At 35.8% G+C, this 21,999-nt stretch overlaps 1 protein-coding gene across 1 annotated transcript in view; it reads left to right on the top strand.

Annotated features, from left to right (window-relative positions):
- Window positions 1-21,999, top strand: part of VPS13C (vacuolar protein sorting 13 homolog C) — a 101,247-nt gene that overhangs the window by 12,787 nt on the left and 66,461 nt on the right. The window contains exons 8-26 of the mRNA XM_009274008.1: window positions 2,679-2,788; window positions 3,653-3,712; window positions 4,318-4,377; window positions 5,129-5,209; window positions 9,497-9,554; window positions 9,882-10,009; window positions 10,886-10,992; window positions 11,675-11,846; window positions 12,306-12,368; window positions 13,593-13,728; window positions 14,317-14,411; window positions 16,296-16,438; window positions 17,883-18,075; window positions 18,220-18,334; window positions 18,663-18,799; window positions 19,616-19,742; window positions 20,385-20,502; window positions 20,853-20,982; window positions 21,370-21,448. Coding sequence (XP_009272283.1) covers window positions 2,679-2,788; window positions 3,653-3,712; window positions 4,318-4,377; window positions 5,129-5,209; window positions 9,497-9,554; window positions 9,882-10,009; window positions 10,886-10,992; window positions 11,675-11,846; window positions 12,306-12,368; window positions 13,593-13,728; window positions 14,317-14,411; window positions 16,296-16,438; window positions 17,883-18,075; window positions 18,220-18,334; window positions 18,663-18,799; window positions 19,616-19,742; window positions 20,385-20,502; window positions 20,853-20,982; window positions 21,370-21,448 — 2,112 coding nt within the window. The remainder of the gene's footprint in view (window positions 1-2,678; window positions 2,789-3,652; window positions 3,713-4,317; window positions 4,378-5,128; window positions 5,210-9,496; window positions 9,555-9,881; window positions 10,010-10,885; window positions 10,993-11,674; window positions 11,847-12,305; window positions 12,369-13,592; window positions 13,729-14,316; window positions 14,412-16,295; window positions 16,439-17,882; window positions 18,076-18,219; window positions 18,335-18,662; window positions 18,800-19,615; window positions 19,743-20,384; window positions 20,503-20,852; window positions 20,983-21,369; window positions 21,449-21,999) is intronic.

Genomic DNA, 21,999 nt, shown 5'->3' with positions numbered 1-21,999 from the left:
TGCAGAAAGCAAGGCTTCAGTTGCTTCCCTGAAAGTGAATTTAGGTATACATAAATTATGAGAAACAAGGCTCTGTGCTATGAGAAGTAGCTGATTGCTTCCTTAACAGATCTGAAATTCTTTAGAAGCTTTTAATGAGACCTTACTCTAAGGCATTCTCCTTTAAGACAAGCTAAACTTTCTTCCATCTTTTTCTTATGCTTTCTTACATTTCTGCTTTACTAACTTGAATTTTATCCTTTTCCCCAAAAATTGCTTGCACTGAAAAAGGACGTAAGCGTAAAAAGTATAAAAAGCATTTTAAGAGACCCTTTAAAGGTCACGATCACTCAAAAGGTGGGTAAAAGTTATGGCTTTTAACTTTTTTAAAGACTTTTTTTTCTTTCTGTTTGGATTAGTTTTTCTTAGTCTTGGATATACATCCACTCATACCTGTTTTTTCTCGTGTTTGAAAGAGAGGATGTAAATTGGAGAGGGCTCTTTTTTGCTGTTTATGCATTCTCTGGATCCAATAAGACTGAAGAGAGTCCATGTTTCTCTCTACTTGGATAGCTGTGCCTGTTTCTTCAACCTGAGCTATCTGTAGCATTTCCAACAAAAATGTACACGTTTGGTAGGCTGATTAGTGGCACTTTACTATGACTATTGGAAAAACTGCATGTGGAAGAGGTATCTGTTTGTCTAATTTCTGTAATATTCCAGTAACAGTTATGTAAAGTAAATATGATACTATACTGATGATATAGCAGTAAACAGTCTTTTTCAGCACCTTTTAGCTTCTGTTCTAAATAGCTAGCATAGTATTATGACTGATATTTTGACAGCAATGAAACCGATATTTTTCCCCAAGAGGATAATCATTGTCCATAAGTACCAAACCATACAGGCCTTCAGTATTAGCATGTGACTAAGAATGGGTTGCCATATCCCATGTGGTTGTATTGTTACGTATTTGATCTTGGAGGAAGCTGCAGCATAGACTTACAATTGGAGTAAAACCTTTGTGGGGACCCTAGGTAAGCTTTGTAAGGAATCAAACTTTTATTGCTGCTGGTAGCTGCATCTGGCTAGAAAAATGTTAATGGGTTGCCTGCTTGCACCTGAAGGTCCTGAAGCTTCAATAAGCACTTCTGCCCTTTTTTTTTCTTAAACCTTTGTGGGGACCCTAGGTAAGCTTTGTAAGGAATCAAACTTTTATTGCTGCTGGTATGCGCATCTGGCTAGAAAAATGTTAATGGGTTGCCTGCTTGCACCTGAAGGTCCTGAAGCTTCAATAAGCACTTCTGCCCTTTTTTTTTCTTTATCAGTATTGTGTTGGTTTCTGTTAACAGGGAGTGGGAATTGTGAAGAAATGATTAATAGGAGGAAATGTGAGTTGCATGTAGAAGTGGTAAAATGTTTTGGTTTTTTCCGAGTTCCTGACTAATTTTTTTACTTGAAATCAAGTGCTGTTGACTAAAATAGCATTATATCATGTTCAGTAGCGAAGTCTTTTCATTTTTAAAGGAATCTCCTGAACCTCTTTTAGAGCTTAAAAAAAAAAAAATTATTCTAATTTTTATAGCAAGATGTACAAAGTTACATATCTGTGGTGTTCAGCGTGCATTGCATATTTAAAAAGTTACAAACAGTTAAAGTAAGCCGAGAAGTCAAACTCAGAGTGTAACCCTAAACTTAGTCAAAACCTGTAGTCCTTATTTATCTCTACTTGGATAGCCATGACTGCTTCTTCAACTTGAGCTATCTGTAGCATTTGCAACAAAAATGTACAAGCTTGGTAGGTTGATTAGTGGCATTCACCGGGATAGCCACTTTGTAAGGTGGATACTGAACAAGACAAGGTAGCCTGTAAAGATAGCAAGAGAACAAGCGGCTCATGGAGCCATATTTTAGGTAAAATGTTAAGAAGCTCAGTCTGAGATAATATTTTCAGAGTTATTTCATTAAATAATAAGAGATTGTAAATATTCCTCCCTGCCTCGGCATGCGTATATTTGTCTTGGGTAGAATGCTTAACTTCTGTGGATATGCAACTTCTGCTACCCTATCTTGTTCAGCATACGTTCAAGTATCACTACGTGGCATAGCAAAGTCTGATATGGACCTAGCTTAAATGGTCACGGTACAAGTCTAGTATGGAAGAAATGAAATACTTCAGAGTAACTGTTCATTTTCAGTTATGGTATGCCAGCTTTTTAACTCTCTCGGGCAGTGTTGTATGAAAGGCTCTAATGGACGGGTCTCTTGTTGTGCAAGTATGATCTTTACCTGCTTATGCGAGGGTATTTTGTGCTAAATTACACCGTCTTACCTGTTTGCTTGTTGAAACCCCTAGTTAATTGCTGAGGGACTCTTAAGAGAGCACCTTTTACCTTGGAAGGCGTGGGGAGAAGTATATTAAACAAGAACTTGCTGTAAGCTAAACTGTTTTGACTGAAACTTAGACATAAATTTTCCTATGGTTGTGTTGTGCACACACAGCTAACATCACATCTTCAGAATGTGGATGTACAGAAAAGGAAAAAATGCAAATATGTAATCTAAATAAGTGAAAACTTAAATGTTAAATATTCGTGTTAGAGTAAACATTAAATTTACATTAGTATAGCAGTTGGTGTGGTTAAACCCAAGATGCAACTACTACACTGAATGGTGACTTTTTTAAATTATTGTTTTAGACAAACCAAAGGAGGAGAAGAAAGATACTTTCTTAGAAAAGCTCGCGACTCAAGTTATAAAAAATGTGCAAGTCAAAATCACAGGCATTCATGTTAAATACGAAGATGATGTAAGTATCTGGAACATAATCTCTTCACTTTAAATTGAACTCCAGTGCAGTCATGGTTGTCTAGTCCACAGAGAGAAACTGTTACCTGCCGCCTTGAAAAAGTTGCTGTGGTTTCTTCTGCACTGTTTCCTCTGCACCTCTTCAAATAAAGTACCTCAGATATGACTGAAAGCCAGAAATGTTTTGGTTATGTAAAATAGATATTCCCTCTTTTGCCTTTTCCAGTGGTGCCTTGCTCAGTAAATGTGGATGATGGCTGTTCATCATATGTTAGAGTGTGCAGTTGATGTCCAGAACTTTTCAGTGTCCTGGGTAAAGTCCAGAATGGCAGAAACTGGGTGGGTTACAGATTAGTCAGAAGGCAAATAGTTGAAAACACTTAATTGATAAATGAGAATGCTTATATGAGCCAAACTTGGTATTATTCTAGCCTGCTTCCAGCTTCCTTTAGGAAAATGATAAAGCAGTTTGTGGTGAGATAATTGAATGTAAAAGAAAAGCATTGGATATAGAGTATTTCTCAAACCTGTTTTAGGACTATTTTCAGAGACACTAAATTTAAAAAGGTGGGAGGAATGGAAGTCATAAAATGATATAGCTGACTGAGATGTGGTACTCTGTAGTTCTTGGTTCTTTCCTGTATGAAGATTTTTAGAAGCCAAAAGGAAATTTTCAGCTTGAATTGAAGTCCTAAGTCTAGTATTAGTTTTGGCCCAACTTAGGGGGTTCCAAGAATGCTTGAGCTAGAATAATTAAGTAAAGGAAGATCCTCAAAACAGCTCAGGATTTCAGTCGACTTTAATGAAATGATATCTCTGTTTGCAGCAAGAGAAATAAATAGCTGTTGTTTTTCTGTTTTTGTAGATCACAGATCCGCAGTGTCCAATTTCCTTGGGAATGACATTGGGCGAGCTTAGTTTACTGGTAATGTGTGTGTTGCATGCATGTTCTTATGTTTTCGATTTACTTGTCTTTGGAGTAGCAGAAAGGAAAAGTAACGTATTAAGACGATATAATGATAGTATGCATACAGCTGGAAGCGAAGACAATCTTTTATTCATGCAACTAGTACTTGAAGTTTGTGCAAGTAGAAGGGAAGACAATTGAGGAACATCACACTTTCCGAGAGTAGTGCTTTGTTCTTATGATCCGAGTGATCTTTAAAACTGAATATGTTTAGTTTCATAGGGCAGGTTATTTCCAGGCCTAATTAGGGCAAACATTACGTCATGATGATAAAGAATGTGGTATTTTGCCAGGCCTTTTGAGAAACGGGGGGAGAAAATTTCAGCTAACCCCTGTTTTCCTTAGATGTTAAGGATGTTATGGGTAGGATAAGGAGTTGAAAATAAAAATAAACTGACAAATTTTATATTGGATTTTGACTTGTGTGAATGCAGTCTAGAGAAACCGGCTTCTGTAATCAGGTAGCACCAGAATGATGCATTCTGTGCTTGAAAGTATAGGATAAAACTGCAAATGTGTTAAATAAGATGCACAGAATGATTTTTATCACTTTGAACTTTTAGACAACAAATGAGAACTGGACACCTTCTATTCTGAATGAAGCTGCAAAAATAATATACAAGGTAATGTGTGTGTCTGGTTTTTTTTCTCCCTATACAAGTGAAGAGGGCAACTGATCTTGAAGAGAAATAATCTGGTGTTCTAAATAAAAATTAGAAAAATATTTTGCCTTGCAAATTCTTCTGTTTTCCTTAATTTTGCTGTGTGTTCAAACAGAAGTAGAGCACAAATAACTGGCTTTATGTAAGGCATAGCTTTCAACTCCATGGTTTAAATGATTTGCCTTAAATGCAAACAGCGATCCCGTCATTAAATGCATTATCCAGCAAGTCTGCGTGGTAACTATGATTTCAAATAGGTTGTCAAATTGCCATTTCCTACTCTAGTTTGTATGCCTAACGTAATTGGGATTCTGGTAGCTAAGCAGTCTCTCTGTTCTGCCTGCCCTCCAACCCCATGCTGAAAGGAGTATGCAAAGATCTAAGAAATTATAGGAATGATTATAGGAAGGGTTTAATAGTCCTGGCTTCTTTATTAGGCCAAATGTTGGTTTTGTGCACCCTCGCCCCTGCAATCCAGAGTCGCATTTAACAGATGTGCATGAACTTGTGTGCTTTAAGAACTTGCTTTTTAGCAATTCAATTTTCACTTCAAAAATAGTATTATACGATTAAATACGTCTCAATGCTAATAGTGGATTTGCTGTCTAGTCTGCTTTCATTTGTTTTCTGTTACCACAAATGGAAAGCTAAGTTCATAGAATGGGTTGAATACTGACTATGGAATCTGTTGAATGTTTTCTTTCCTGCACAGCTTTTGTGCCTGGACAGCCTCAGTGCTTATTGGAACATACACAGCAAAATGTATTATCATGGCTCCCGTGAACAAATACTGGTAATGTAGAAGAAAATGCGTACTATATTCTATAGCTGTTGTAGTATTCAAAACTACACCATACTAATTTCCACCCCACTCCTCACACTTATGGCCAACTGTATTCTGATACCAGGGTCATATGTTAATCCATTGCACCATTGATAGCTAGTATTTTTTTTGTGACCTTCGTGTTATCAACCCCTATAGGTTTTAGAAATGGTCAGAAACTGCGTCTGTAAAATCAAGTTCTATTGGCATATTCATCTTGACTTCATGCTGTTTACCCAGTACTCTTTACTGAATATCTGGGCTATATGAGCTATTGCATAGCCACTGTAATGAAAAAGGCAATATTGAGATAGTAAACGAGCATAGAATTAATAAAAATTCAGAAGATTAGATCTTTATCGGAACAGGAACTTACATCCATTTATCAAGATTACCTAAGCTGCATGGCTGAAATTAACCAATAGAGTGAAGCCAGATAGAAGAACAAGATGTTAAAACAAAAAAGGGTTTTTTGCTTTTTAATAAACCAAAGCTTAGGTAGGTAGGTATCCATTTGTCAGACCTAAATAAAGAAACAAAAAATTGCAGAGGGGCTAATGTAGTAGTTCTTTAAGATAGCAACCCTTATTATGGGAAGTAGCTTTGTTGAAGAGCTTTAATAGAATAAATTACATGGATGGGTGAACGAGTATGCTATGCTTGATAGACAGAAGAGGGTCACAGCTTTAAATGTGGAATGAGCAGTAGGGCTGAATAATGAAGACTTTTGAAAATGAGGTTGGGTGGAACATAATTAAGATAGACTGTATGGAAAAGATGATGCTGGAAATACTTTTTTCCAACTTGATGAAGCTAACTCAGGTGGTGTAGAGACTAGAGAAATTGATGATGCAGCTCCAGTGCAGAAGATGAGAGGCAGCATGAGGGCAGTGAGGGTAAATCAAGACAGAACGAGAGGCAGATATCTTAAAATGGTAATTACAGGGAAAGGATAGAGAGGCTATGTCTAGTTTTTTCTGATTCATTCATGTTTTGAGTTGCTGTTAGCTAGATGAGCTGGAATACTGTCTCCTGGAGGCTATGTCTAGTTTTTTCTGATTCATTCATGTTTTGAGTTGCTGTTAGCTAGATGAGCAGTGGAATACTGCAACTTGTAATATTCTAAGTGTGTGAAGTACTTGTTTTGCTTTCATTTCATTGCTGTGTTATCCTCCAAGTCCTACTTTCCCAGAAGAGGAACTGGGAACTTTGGCAGTATGAATAGGGCAGTTATATAGACATAAATTGTGGCTAAGGGCACACATCTTGTTCCTGTACAACAGCTGAGGACTTCTGAGTTGTAAAAGCATCATTACTATTAAGAAGTTTATTTCAGATGGCCACTTCATTCATGTGGTTAAAAGAGCTCATTTTTAGGTAATGAGAAACAGTTAGTTGTTCTACTCAGCTTTTGGGTAGTACATTACTTTCAGAACCTAAGATACTCAGTGAACTTTAGAACGTATTATGAAAACAAGTCACTTTGCTTGGAATAGCAGACATATGATTATCGTTGTTAGTTTGAATTTCATTTCATTTTACTGTGGAGAAGATCATGTGTGCAGTGTATGCTGTCTGTATATCTGCGTTCCGTTTCTGGTGTGAATAGGTGCTCTCTGTGCAAAAATGGTGCAGTTTTTGACCCATTATGTTTATAAAGGTTATACAGGTGTTCTGTGTGTCCTTGTACAATACTACTTGTTTCCTTTTTTTCTTTTGTGCTCATCTTTTACAGGTATCTTTATTTTTGTTTTATTCTCTCCTTAACAAAATATACGCTTAACTTGGTGAGCTTGGTACTAGCATGGAAGGTTGAATCAAAACTGTGAAGTGTTTAAAACCAGCCAGTCGTTTAACGTTCTTTGAATCTTGTCTGTTACGTGGAACTTGAGACCTAAGTCCTTTTATTTTTGTTCTGGTTCCCCTTGTAGGGTACTGTTTATTGTCTCAAAATCGGGGTGTAAATTCATTGTATGTAGAAGATACTATGAATATGTTGATTTCTTTTCCTGTCTACAGTCTCTTGCTTTGTTCTTTAAAGAGCTGAATTTCCTCAGAGCACTTCCACTTCTGCCTTTTTAGTTTAGCAGAAATGCTTACGTATTTTTAATAATAGCCAAGTTACTTTAGCTATGGGAGTCTTCAGAATTACCTGTCTGTGGATATTTTCTCTGTTGTATCTCAGTCTGAAGTGAAATGTAAATGCAAACCAATACACAGTTTGAATTGACAGCAGCAAAAGTCTTAGTGCTTCAAATGTGTTATTCTAGCACCGTCAGAAAGATCCTTTGTGAATCAGTCCTTGACATGCTTGTGGACAGATGGCTTTGTGGGCTTACCTGACACTGTCTGGCAGCTTAGATCTCAGTCCTTTTCAAGGAGACTTCAACTTACTATCGACTAAGCTGCAAGTGAAGATGCTGGTGTGGTTTTGTTGAACTAAAGTTTTATGTATCAGGAAGTACCACTTTCTATTCCATCAACAAGGAAGTTATTAACAGGTTCTTTCTGAAAGAATTGGGAGTTTTGCTCACCATGACTGGAAAGTGGAGTTGCTTGTTTCCAAAACCTGTGGCATGTCCTGTGTGTAAACTGTTCTTTGAGTGCTGAGGCAGAGCAATTCCAGTGTGCAAATAGTATCCAGTATTCTTACCACCTATTAACTTGAAGCATCTCACCACTTGCAGTTTTTCCAGTTCTTGAAATCCTTAGCAATTTTGGTGCTGTATACTGGTATCACTTTGCATACTGGCATCATCTCCATTATTGGGATTTTTTGCATCTTTTGACTGTTTGATTACTTCTGTTAGTTTAAATTTGTCAAATGTGATTAGTCGTCTTTGTGTCCTTGTGCCTAAAAGGGGAAGAGAGGGAGAGCAGGAATAAGCTCAGAACATATCTGAGAAGATTTGAAGAAGCACAGGGGAAGAATGGAATTCATCATGGGCATAAGATTACTTGTGTAAATCTTCTCTCCTACTTGTTAAGTCCTCTCTGCTTCAGAATTTTAAAACCAGTACAGGAACTGAACAAATAGCAAATAACATGTCTTTTTTAGTAACATTATGTGTATTAAATACCTGAATACGTTTTATATGTAATTTTTAGTGTAGCTTGTTTCCTGGAAAGCTAGATCTTCCATCCAGACAGGCTGTTTTGGTCTTAATTTTAAGCAGCATTATCAGGAAATCAGATTTATCGTAGTAGCTAATTGGTCTATGTTGTAGTAAGAATAAACTGTGTAATCTGTAGCAATCTGTTACTTTCGTACAATAGTCTTTGTATTTAAATAACATGAGTGTATGGCTGGTTGTGAGATTAGCTGTTTTATACTTAATCTCATTGAAATTTAGCTTTTATTAATATAGATCAGCAGACAGGAAATAAGTTGAAATACAAATATTTTTAATGAGAAAGTGTACCTTTTATTAAATACAAAACAGTTTTTAAATAAGGAACTGGGAAAAGTATTAGGTTGAAAAAATTTGTAGTTACAAAATATTTTCCTTGTAAAAACAACTCTTAATATTCATAGCCTTTATAAAATACAATGGGAACAAGCACTTCATCTGCTTTCATGTAATAGCTAATATGTACATCTTCCTAAAAGCAGGTCTCCTGCCTTAACTGATTGTGCCATTGCAATTCTGAAACTAGATAAAATGTTTGGGCACGGATCTAGCGTTCTCAATAAATTGCCGAAGAACTACAGCATCAGACAGACCTCATTTTGAATTAAGACTCGGTTCTAGCATGATATTTCTCAGGCCTTTTGGGCTGTTCTGTTATTTCCCTAACTTCTTTCTGTCTTTAATTCCTCTCATACCTGCAGAATACCAGAAGGCTCAAGTTGCCTCCTTATGTGCTAAAGATGAGGAAGGATAGAATGTGAATAAATGGTACCTTCAAGTAGTTTAAAAACAAATGCTTGATCTATGATGCTGCATGTTTGAAGGTACACGTGAGCTGTATGTTTCAAAATTAACACACATTAGTTGTTATTGCAAGATTTAGACAGAAGTTGAATAAAAACTGTACTAGCCTTCCACTTGATGAGAGAAACTTTAAAATTCTTTTTAATCTGGTGTATTTAAACCCTTCACTCTTAAGTGCTTGTGCTATATTAGCTTTCCCATTTAGGGCAAGGAGGCCCTTGCAAAATACATGTGAACTTAAGTTGGTCTACTCAAAGCTTGGAGAACTGTAAACAAGTAATGCTCTTCAGAAATTGCTAGACAGTATCATATTCCTTTACAGGATCAGCTGAAAAGAGGAATTCCATCTAGTGGTAACCAGCCTCAAGACTACCAGTACAGTAAGTAAGCTAGGAATGAGTGAATATAAACTGTTCTGAGCATGTTAGTATACAACAGCCTGACCTGGTCATGCAGGCATGCCCATACTAACTTTATTTTACAAAAACCTAAACATAATAGAACATATTAGAGCTTGTATGCTTTTTGACTACTGCTGGGCTATCTTAATTTTTGGCAAGAATTGCATCCTGATTCTGTGGATCTTGAGCATACACATTATCAGTACGAAGTGGATGTTTCAGGCAGTGGAAATAAGTGCTTTAAGATCGCTTCCCATACTTTAATTGTAAACATAAAATTAATCTCAATTTTTTTTATCTTTTAAGTTTTTAGACCAGTATCAGCCTCTGCAAGACTGTATATCAACCCATATGCAGAAGTAGAACTAAAAACTCCCAAGCTTGATTGTAACGTAGAAGTACAGAGAATTGTCATTGAATTCACTAAGCCACAGGTAAGTTGGCTTGGTATCCGTTATCACCTACTTCAGAGTTTGTGATGAACTGTAGGATTTTTTTGTTGGAAAACATTCTTCTTTGGGAATTTTCTGCTTATATGCAAGTAGACTGTCTAAACTGTTTAGCAGTAACTGTGGAAAAAGTGTAGGATCACTTTCCCTTTGCATAACAGTCACTTCCTGGTGCTAGATCCTGATACTCTGCCCCTGTTATCTGGGGACCATCAGATCTGTATTCAGCCCTTCCAATAGCATTCCTTTCCCATAGAGAATGGAGTCATTCTTATGAGCAGCCCTTATCTTAAAAAACTATAAGCCAACATTATAACAGCAGAGATGCCAAGATAGAAGCAAGGGTGGGAATGAATGGAGTATAGTGGCTTTGGCAAGAAAGCCTGCTAAGTATCAAGGAACTCATTTAGATAGCTCCCTGGCAATGTTAGTGTTTTCCTTTAGTAAGTGATAATTTAGTTAGTTTGCTAGATAGCTTTTTAGCTCTTATTGATGTCAGAGTGTAATCTGAGTTCAGAACAGTACCAATAAGGTTAACTAACGCAAAGGCAGTTCTGAAATTGGGGAAACTGTGTATTGACAAATGAAGAGAATATGATTGGTTTGAGAAAACCTAAGACTTTGTGCTGAGCAGGCTAGCAGAAATACAAATTATTTTTGTTCTTCAAGGAAGCCGGAAGTTTGTACCGTGGTGTCCTTTGAGAGCAATGGGTATAGTTGGTCCACTTTTACATACTAATGAAAATGCATAGGCTTAAATTTCTGTATAGGTTGCGGAATACTGAAGACCATGGTATACTTTAAGTACTGCATGCAACAAAATCTGAATTTCTGCTAAGAAACTTGGTTTTCTGTGTTTAGTACCTCAGCATGATAGACCTTCTGGAGTCCCTAGATTACATGGTTCGCAATGCGCCATACAGAAGATTTAGGCCAAATGTCTCTCTCCATAAAAATGCCAGACAATGGTAAGCTGTATGTACGTTCATGCATTCTTTGGGAGATGCTGGAGTCCTCTCCAGTCTTTTCATTCTCCTTTGTGATTATATGTAGTTTTAAAAGTAGATTGCATATATCATTATGACTTTCACAGAACTTTGCTTAGCCAAGTAGAAAAGGCTTGCAGAAGAGAACATGTGAAAGAATCAAGTGATGAAAACCTGACTTGCAAAGCTAACCCTGGTCCCCAAAATCTCTGAACAAAATGCCGATGTTCTCTTTAGAGGTTAGAATATAATTCTAGAAAGACTAACGAAAAAAATTAGCAAATGTATTATAAGGGAAACATGTATGGCAACTGTAATTTTTAAAGTTTTGAGCTGATACACATTTTTGTGGATTTTTTTGAAGTACTAACTGATGCTGATTATCAAAGTGCTTAAGTGTACTTAGTTCTGTTACAGACCAAATTTGCAAACATGCAGAAGTCAATAGAGAATGCAGATTTATAGTTCTTCAGGCATTAAATATAAGCACTCAGTCTATTTTTCAAAAGGGATGTTGAAACCATTTAAAATTTTTATAAACAAAGTTACTCAAATGACAAGTGGTAAGTGAAGTGTTCGCATATTAATAAACTACCTCTGCAACTTTTAAGTTGTAATGCACAAATGAAATGGGAAGTTGCTTACAAGTGTGGAATTGTTGTAGGTGGAAATATGCAGGTAACAGTGTTCTTGAAGTTCACATCAAAAGACATACTCGAATGTGGTCATGGAGTAACATAAAACAACATAGGCAGCTTCTGAAGAGTTACAAAAATATGTACAAGAACAAGCTGACACAGAGTAAACTGTCAGAAGAAACACAGAGGCAAATTCAGGTATGTGTGTTTTCTCTTTGGAGAAAGTATGTCTTGGTCCCTTTATTAAATAATTCTTTAAATATACATGACAGTAATCAAGGTTGTCGGTTTTACAAGAGCACAAGAGTTCTGTGGAAATACCATTTTAATCTGAAGTTCAGTGTAACCTGTTGTGGAAAGAAAGAAAATACTAGTAAAGTGCCATTTAAATAAACCCTTTTCAGTTGTGGATTAATGAACTTGGATGCATTTAAGGAAGTGCAAGATTAATCTATTTAAAAAAAAAAAAAATTAGACTGCCTAACATAAGGTTTCATGTTCTAGTGAACTTCTGGGGGAGGTATACCCTTGAAAGAAAGGAGCAGGTCTAGAAAGAAATTGGAGTGTAAATACGAAGCAGCTGGTAGAGAATTTGTAGTGGTGAGCCTTTCCTAAATGTGTTTTAGAGGCAAATGATTTCATCATATATTTTTACAGGACCTAGAAAGAAAGCTTGATGTCTTCAATATAATCTTAGCAAGACAACAAGCACAAGTTGAGGTAAGAAATAATTTTTGTTCTATAGTATTGTAACACTTTGAATTGGATGGTTTTGTCATGATAGTATCTTGAAAAAATTTGTGCTGATGAGTATGATAGGATAGGGAGGTGGGAAGGCAAGTTTCCTATCCTTTCAGGACAAGAATAAATCAATTTCCAAACTGGAAGCCAGTTCCAAAAACCTACCAGTTTTGGTAGGTTTGGGTGTGCACAGTGTTACTGCTACCCACTTTGTACCATTCAGGCAATTGTCTAAGGGTGATGATTTAATGATTCTTTTCTTCCTTTGACTTCTGTTATTTCAACACTGGCTCTGCAGCTGTTCAAGATCAAGCATGTACAGCTGTTCCCATCCTACCTACACCTTTAGATACTCTCTTTTTAGGGGACAGCCAATCTAATTAAAAGACAACTCTGAGAGAATTGTTAAAAGGTAGATGAAGTCTCAAGCTGCATTTGATTTTTGGAAATCATTTGTGACACTTAACAAGGAGTGGCATGTTGTAACATTATGAGAAGTGTTGTATCTGCAGTTAAGATCAAAAACACCTAGCACACTGAGGGCAAGCTCAGAATAGTCGTCCTGAGAAGCACGCTACTGGTAGCTATTCTCTTAACATGAAAATTAACCTCTGTAGTTGCATCATGTAATTACTGTTCATGCCAATGTAGCCTCAGTGTTTGTCTACACATCCAGAATGTATGTAAAATGAAGATGGAAAAATAATAATGAAGTTTCTTATTTTTGAGGTGTTTGTGATCAGACCTTGATTTTTAAAATGCAAGGTGAAAGCCTGAGTACAAATTAAAAGTTCTAAATACGTGTAATGGTACAGGACCAGTCTTCAGGTTTGTTACTACTAGGTTTAAGGAATGTAATTGCTTCTTGTATCTTCTTAAATACTGTCTTCTCATGTGGTTCCTGCCTTTTTGTAGTCTAAATGCTAGTGAAATGTGTAGAAAAAGGCTGTCCAAAGTAAAAATAACACATGCTTGTTTGCACACACATGCGCGTGCGTGCACATACACACACACATATGTCCCCCACCCCAATCTCTTTTTGCTTCTGTCTAGTGAGTCAAAGTGCTCTTAATCCCTTGTGGGGTGGTGTTGCTGTTCATCAGTTAAATGTCTGTTCAACATGCATACATACATGCATTATTTACAGAAAAACAAAATATATAGTAATTCTATTAATTATGTATTTTAATGTCTGGTTTGTAGACAATAAGGTCGGGACAAAAACTACTGAAGAAGAAAACCACAGAAGTAGAAAAAAAAGGCGGAGGATGGTTTGGTGGTTTCTGGGGTAAAAGAGAATCTAGGAAAAAAGAAGATCAAGAATCACCTGTTCCTGAAAGTAGGTGTAGACTGTAGCGCGCTAATTTCTATAGACTTCAAGTTTTTGTATACACTAAGAAGAAAGTTATAGTATGTTTTGCTTCCTACTATGCAGAAGGAGGGAGTATGGCATAAACAGTGCAATGAAGTACTGATCCATTTTATAGTATTACTTACTGTTAATAATTATTGAGCTGGCAAATAAGGCATACTTCTGAAATGGCCATAAGCATTTCAGAATCGTGGTAAGGAGAAGAGTATCAAGCTTATAGCTGTAGTGTAATAGGTGACGATTGGAATACTGTATTCTGGTGATTTGCTGTCTGGACCAGAGATTTGTTCTAATAGTACTCCTCAAAGCTATTTTAATTGTTGGGAATTGTGGGTACTCTTGTAATATAAATTATACTGATTTCTGTGCTACGTATGTAATGCCATATACGAAGACTGCTTCTGTGTAAATTATTTTACAATATGGAACTTAGTGCAATATGAAGAATCAAAAAAATGTGTCAGCAGAACTTAAGTACCATAGAAAACAAATGGGAGGAAAAATGCTTATTGTTACTAATTAAAGTGCAGATTTTTGTGGGTTTTTGGTTTTTAGCTATTGATGAACTAATGACACCAGAAGAGAAAGCTAAGCTTTTTACTGCTATAGGATATAGTGACAGCTCCCATCACCTTTCCTTACCAAAGCAGGTGAGCAACTTCTCATGGGGATGGTTTAAAAGAAAAAAACAAAAACAAACAACAAAAACCAACCAAACAAAAAAACCTCTTTCTGATGCATGTTAGCCTTAAGCAGTAGAATGTGTGTCAGTGCAAGTCAAATCTATGTTGAATGAACAAAGAAGATTATTTTTAAAAAAATTATTCAGAAAACACAAAGAATGGCTAATGTTTTCTTTGGTGTTCTTCTGCCTTGTGCACAGCCCTAATCTGGAGTGATTTAGAAGTAACAGAAACTGAATGATAGACGCCTGTTTGCAACTTGGAAGAGAATTAAAAAAGCTAACTGTAAATGAAAAAAGATTCCATGTTAGCTTTTTCATTGCATCTATTTCTTGCTACCTTTTGTGGTGAAAACTAAATTAGTCTGTATGGTCTTTTTGGTTTGATGGGGTTTTTTTGGTTTTTGGTTTTTTTTTTTTTTAAAATCCAAAGTCAGTTTGATTCTGATAATTGAATAGTTGTTGTTTATATAAAGGTGAACATTAGCATGTTATTATTTCCTGTTTGACCCAATGTTTATAACTTTCAGTGATGCTTTTATTAGAAGGATCATGTTACGTTTCTATTAAAATGTTTGTCCTAATGATTAATATTAGGAAACTTCAGTTGTAGTACTCTTTTTTTTTTTTCTACTACACAAAGGAAAGCATAAAATTAAAAAACATTTTTGTGACAGATATTTTTTGGCTTGTTAAGCAAAGGAATAAAAGATAGAACTTTACAGGTATAGTATTCTTGAGAGGGCTTGTAGGAAGAAAGCTAGAAAGTAGACAACTAAGAAAATGTGAAATGGTAAGGTTTCTCTCACTATACTTATTTTCTTTGGGCGCTATTACATTGTTGTTGTAAATTTTAAGGTGACTGGTGGTTCTGCTTTAAGTTGCTCATCACTTACAGAAGCACTTTTTATGTTGAGACTATTTCCTTCAAGGAGGGTGTTGTCTTTTCTCCCAACAGGCCTCCCAACACTCCCAACTTCCCAACCTTGTATCTTTTTTGTTAAATTTAATTATAAGCTTACATGTGCCTCACACAGGGAAGTTCAGAATTGTTTGAGTGGCAACATGGAGGCCTGGGCGCTATTGTGTGAACTTGTGTTCCTGTCAAATCGAACAGAGCAGAGCAGCAGCAAGTGTCTCTTACCAACAAAGAAGAGACACAGCCCAAACAGGGCCCTGTACTGGTGCTTTTTTTTTTTATTTGTGTTTCACGCTTTCCTTGCTTACCTGTGTAGAAAAACTTCAATTTTTTAATTCAGACAAATTAGGTGTAAAGGTGCTTTCATCTCTGTCAGTACCCTGAAGAAAGGTGCAGGCTTCAAATTCAGATAGGAAGTATTATTTGATTCTTCTGAAGTTGCTGATTGACACAGTCATAAAATGGTATGTGTGTCAAGAAGCCAAAACCCTTTCTTGACAAAGTCAAGAGATGACATTCAGCAGCAAGAACAACACAGGCATATATGCAATGTCTAATAAAATGTAGCTATTTGTTGGGATTATGATGATCTTGTTCATTGATCTTGCTAGATCTGCTAACAGAGTGTAGTTTAGCTACGCTTGCTTTCACAGTTTAAAGAAGCTTCCCTGAACCTTGAAAAGTGATACAGATCTGTGTGTAGTGATCTGCTCTGCATTTGTTGAAATACGCTGTTTTATGTTAAAGAAATGACTGATAAGGGTTGGAAAAAAGTAAAGACTCTCCCCTTCCTACATAGGGATGTGTTTCTTACCTTTGTTGGCTGGAATATCTAACAAAATGTGGTATTTAAAGCTTCGTTGAAATTAGGAGTTCTGAAAAATTATTCATATCAAGATGACTAATTTCAATTTTCTCTGTCCTTCTCACTAGTATGTTGCCCATGTTGTGACACTGAAGCTGTTAAGCACTTCTCTTACACTTAAAGAAGACAAGAATGTGGCAGAAACTCTTAAAGTACAGATAATTGATCTGAGTACCAAAATATCACAGCGCCCAGGAGCACAAGCCATTAAGTAATTGGATTGGTATCTTCTTTTTGTAGAAACATCCTCTCCTTTCTCCCCCCCCCAACTTTTTACATCTTCTCTTGGGTAGTGCATTATGTTGTATATTGACTTTTAAATTTATGGACATTCTGCAATTGCATTCTGTTGAAAAGTTATGGTCACGTAATTTGGTGAATAATGTAGAATGGAATGAAGAAAAGAATACTATTTGTTAGTCTTCATAAACAATAATACACTTTTTCTATTTGTTAGTCTTCATAAACAATAATACGCTTTTCCTTGAATCCAAATGTTGAAGTGCTGAATATTACTTTTGGGAAGTGATACCTAAGCAGTGTGAAATGGTCTGGCTAACACACTCCAGCCAAGCTACTGAATGTGTTGCTTACTTCCTACAGAAATGTAAAACTCCATCTGTGTGTTGTGGTTAGGGGATTAACCAGCATGTAGGAGACGGAGTCCTTCCTGTGTTTTAAGAGAGGGCACACCAGAAATATTGAACACAAATTACTGGATTATACAGTCAATGAATAAGATTTTCAGTGTCTGAAAAATGAGTCTGTATGCTTTTCATACTTTCATTTGCAGTTCCATCATCTTCTGACTTTATGCATAAGATCACCAGCTCAGCTGCTGACTCTTGAAATATTTTTGCTAAAAACTGTTTTGGGGAATATTAAAGGTGCAGCCTGAATGCTGCACAAAAATAAAAAGAGCTTTGAGAATATTTTACATAAATGCATGCCATTTAGTTGGCAAGACTGAAACAGTAGAACAGATACTTTTGTTGGTTTTAAGTTTCTAGAAAAATGTAATTAGGTTATCTCAATGGAGCCGGGCTTGTGACACTGATTATGCCCAAACTGTGTTGCCTCCCAAAGTCAGGGATTCCAATGGTGGAGACCCAGGACCCGAAAATCAGTTTTGTATCTAATAAGTATTTCTAAGGACAAATGAAGTTTGTGTGGTTTGGTGGTGTTCACACGGCTTTCTTTCAGAGGCATTTTTCTATTGACTGCACTTAACACTACTGTCAGGGAAGCTGTCAGTAAAGCATACCAATTTGCACCAAAACAAGTCCGTAACTGATTTTGAAATCAATACATAATAGTTAACATGCCTACTCTTTTTCACATGTAGCATAAATATTCTGCCTTTCTTTTCTCTTGCAAGTGATTCTCTTAATAAACATGAGCTGAAAGTTATATTCAGTCCACCTTGCAGGTAACAGAAAGTAAAAAGAAACTATCACCCTTGTGTTGCTGTGAACAACTTGCCTCCTATTTATTTTTCCAGTTTATTAATGTAACAATTTCTTAACCATGTGGTATGTTAGTCCTGTGAAGCTAGTTATGTTTGGCTTTATCAAAGGCTTTCTCATCATGCTTGTCTTTCCTAGATAGAACTGTGTTCTGTATTCTAATTAAGTATGTTTAACCATCATCTTTAGGGTTGAAGCAAAGCTTGAAAACTGGTACGTTACAGGCCTGAGACAAGAAAACATTGTACCATCTCTTGTGGCTTCCATAGGGGATAGCAAGTCTTCTCTACTTAAGATAGAGTTTAATGTTAACCCAGAGGATAGTACTGCTGACCAGAGTCTTACTATTGAATCACAGCCTGTGGAAATAAAATATGATGCAGTGAGTAGTAACCAAAACTCTTACCTCTTTTTCTGATTCTCCTTTCTCTGCTGTTATTCTCTTTGCTCTGTCAAGATCTATTTTGAGGTTTTACTCAGACTTCTGTGTATATTGATAATTCTTGTCTGTCTTTTTTTTGAAAAGAGAACAATAAATGCAATGGTGGAATTCTTTCAGACAAGTAAAGGAATGGATCTTGAAAGATTAACATCAGCCACATTAATGAAGCTGGAAGAAATCAAGGAAAGAACTGCTACAGGTAAGATAATAACAAATCTCACCTGAGGTGAACCCATGAATGTCTTAAAATGTTTCAATATGATTTTCTAAGCACTTTGCTTATGATTTGATTGCTGGCCAAATAGGATTGGTTTTTTTCCTTGAGTTTTTGAATTGGAGAGTTAGTGGATGTTTTGGGGGGAGGAGCACTGAGTCTAGTGAGAAATCAGTAGAATGTTACAAAAGAACGCATCTTGAGTAAAGACTTAATCTTTCAGATAGATAGCATCTCTTTACATGTTGATGGGCACAAATGTTTCACTTGTGAATAGCATTTCATTTTTAATGCCCCTTCCTTTTTATTTAAGGATTAGTTCATATTATTGAAATGCGGAAGGTCCTTGACTTGAAGATTAATCTGAAACCTTCCTACCTTGTGGTTCCACAGACGGGTTTCTACCATGAAAAATCAGATTTGCTGATTTTGGACTTTGGTACATTTCAGGTATGTAAATGCCCTCTCTTATAAGCTCAAAGGAAGAAAATATTCTTTTCTCTTAACATAGCTGTCATCTGAAACTATTTTGTTTTCAGAAGGCAAAGATGATCATCCATGTGAATGTGTTTTAACTTACTATATTTCTTCGCAAATAAATTTGGGTCAGCAATTTGATCAATGTTCAGAGCTGTTAAATTGTCTGACATACTTGTACTAGTTAATCTCCCCAGGAAACATTTTCATTTTGTAACCATGATTGTAATAGCTTATCATTTAATATCTTTCATTTCTTCAGCAAAACACATGAAGTTTTGTTTCCTTTTTTGTAAAATGATAGCCTTTTATTAATAAAAGAGAATATAATTTTTCTCTTGGAGGTTTAAAGTTGATTCCCTTGTTTCTATAAAATTAAAAGATTATAATAATTTAACTTGATTTTTAGCTGACTGATTAAACATTTATTGTAGTTGTACTGCAGCAGTAAACCTGTAAACTAATAAGAAAAATTGTTTTTGCATAACTTGAATTAAGTGGATTGATAGAAGTAACAAAAAAAATCTATTTATTCTTGATAAGTAAACCTGTAAATGAATAAGAAAAATTGTTTTTGCATAACTTGAATTAAGTGGATTGATAGAAGTAACAAAAAAAATCTATTTATTCTTGATAAGTGAATTGTGAAATGAATTAAGATCTCTTCTCTATAGGAGTTCAAATGTCAGTCATAAACTCCTATGAATCATCTTTTTCATCTTCACTAGAATTAATAGCACGTGTATGTAAGTTTTAGACTTAACTTTACCTTGTCCTTTATGTGTTTAGCTGAACAGCATAAATCAAGGCAGTAGTCAAGCTTCTAGCTTTTCATCTTTAGAGGAGATTATGGACAAAGCTTATGACAAGTTTGATGTGCAAATAAAAAATGTGCAACTTCTTTTTGGAAGAACAGGTAACAAAACAACATAGTTGCTGTTTACTCAAATGATTGATGAAGGCTACCTACGTGTAATAAATAAATGTTTTTTAAAGAAAAAAGGCAAACCAAAACCAGTAGTTAACTAAAAGATAGATTATAATACTCAAGTCTGGTATTAAACTGTGAAAAAATTCATCAGTTTCTCTTCACACAGCTGCTTGATTTTGTTTGGACTTGTGTATCACCTCTTTACTTTGATGCCAGCAAGCAACATAAATGCATAGAACTATTAAGTTTACTGTCGTATGCAGGAAAATACAGCTAAAATTGGCCTTAATGCTTCATTTGGACTTAAATTTGTGAAGTCAACAGAATGCTAGGTTACTCTTTTATATTTATCTATCCATGTACCTATTTTTTTTTAGGGTTCTATGTTCAGATACATCTTTCAGTGTAGAACTGGGCTTAAGGCTGCTAAGGCAATATAGTGTTAAGAACTACTGAAAATGGGTTCAAAAGCTCTTAAAATACTTTACCCAAATTGTTCTAGGTTTCCCTAGTTTGAGTGGGTTCTTTATCCTTCCGTAGTGATGCTATTTGATTACTTTAATGATACCTTAATTAAAGCAATTAGCAAGCAATGTTTTTTCATCTAAATTTACTGAACGTTTGCAGGTGAAGACTGGAAGAAGGCTCGTTTTCAACATCCATCAACTTTGCACATATTACAGCCTATGGATATTCATGTACAGTTGGCAAAATCGATGGTGGAAAGAGATACCAGGATGGCAAAGTAATATATTAATGTTGAAAGGACTCCTTTCTAATTACTGTGTACTCACAGAAAACTGTATTTTCCCCAAAGGTTCAGTTACGCTTTATAATTCGAAGGTATTAACTTAAGAAATAGAATTAGCTTACTACTTTTTATGAAACCTTTTTTTGGCTAGTAGTTCCCTGGTCGCCTTCACTGGTTGCTAATTATACTGCTTAAACTGAGTCCAAGACCTGTTTTTAATGCAGTGTCACTAGCTTTACTGTGATGTGATCTTAATGTATGAGTATAGGTACTGGTAAGATTTAAACCAAGAACTGGTATGTGCTTTTTTGTCTTGGAGTTTAATCAAATTTTTTTTAAAAAAGGTTTAAAGTGTCAGGAGGACTTCCTTTGGTGCATGTCAGACTCTCTGACCAGAAAATCAAGGCAATTTTTGATCTGATTGATAGCATTCCATTGCCTCAGAAGTCATCTGTGTCGATTCCAAGCACAAAGGTAAGCTGACTATAACTAAGAAAACTGAAATAAAAAAATGACATCACTAAAGTGATCATTGTAAGTGTGAATTCTGGCTAATGGCTGTGGTCTTTTTCACTTGAAATAAGAGATCTGTTGCCAAGCTGAGTTAGGCAAAGCGTCTTCATTATGACTTACCATCAGAACATGCTGGGCTTATTCAAACAAGGCTAGCTTAGTCTTTGTCATTGTCCTGTGGCCTGCGGGTTTCAATATAAGTATTGGCAAAACTGATCTTTCTAAGTAGTATGGGGGAGACAAGGTGAAACATGCATCATCGGTAGAAAATATGACTGAACATACCAAGTTATACAAACTTCAAAATAGGGATTTTTCTTCTCTTTTTTCTTTTTTCCCTCTCTCTAGGTACCGGCTGTTCCCACAATTCCTGTTGTTAGTAAAGGGTTACTTAATACACCCCAGTTGTTAGCAGAAATAGTGTCAGGTAAGAAGCTACAGATATGCCTTTGTGAAAGTAGAAGTCCATAACTTATGGAATGGCTAACATTTTCAGGCTGCTATTGATTTTAAAACATGTTATAAGGACAGTAGAGATGAGTATGATTGATCATCTCTAACTTCAAGTGCATAAGAAGATTCGATTAAGATGCTGATGATACCTCAGAATAATAAACCTGCTTTTTTTTAAAAAGCAAAAAACCCTTTTTTGGAATTAATTAATATTATGTATAAGCAACCTCTTCACATGTAAGTGAGCTATTAATAACAACTGTATTAGGTTGTCATTAGCGAACCAATTTAATTATTCAGGTATCATGAGACATCTTTTTAGCAGAGAGTATTGAGGAACCTGTTATTTCAGAATTGACTTAAATTTAAAAACGGATTTAGCCAAATAGTAATCTGCTGCTGCCGCCACTTCAGGACGTGTACTTTGGGGTGGGCACATAGAAAAGGTGAGTAACGTGTCTAAAGGATCATAGAATCATTAAGGTTGGAAGAGACCTCTAAGATCATCGAGTCCAACCGTCAACC

The sequence above is a fragment of the Aptenodytes forsteri genome, unplaced genomic scaffold, assembly GCF_000699145.1.
Source record: "Aptenodytes forsteri isolate BGI_AS27 unplaced genomic scaffold, ASM69914v1 Scaffold239, whole genome shotgun sequence".
NCBI lineage: Eukaryota > Metazoa > Chordata > Aves > Sphenisciformes > Spheniscidae > Aptenodytes > Aptenodytes forsteri.
Note: the sequence above shows the minus strand (reverse complement) of the source record. Positions and strands in the feature narration are given on the sequence as shown.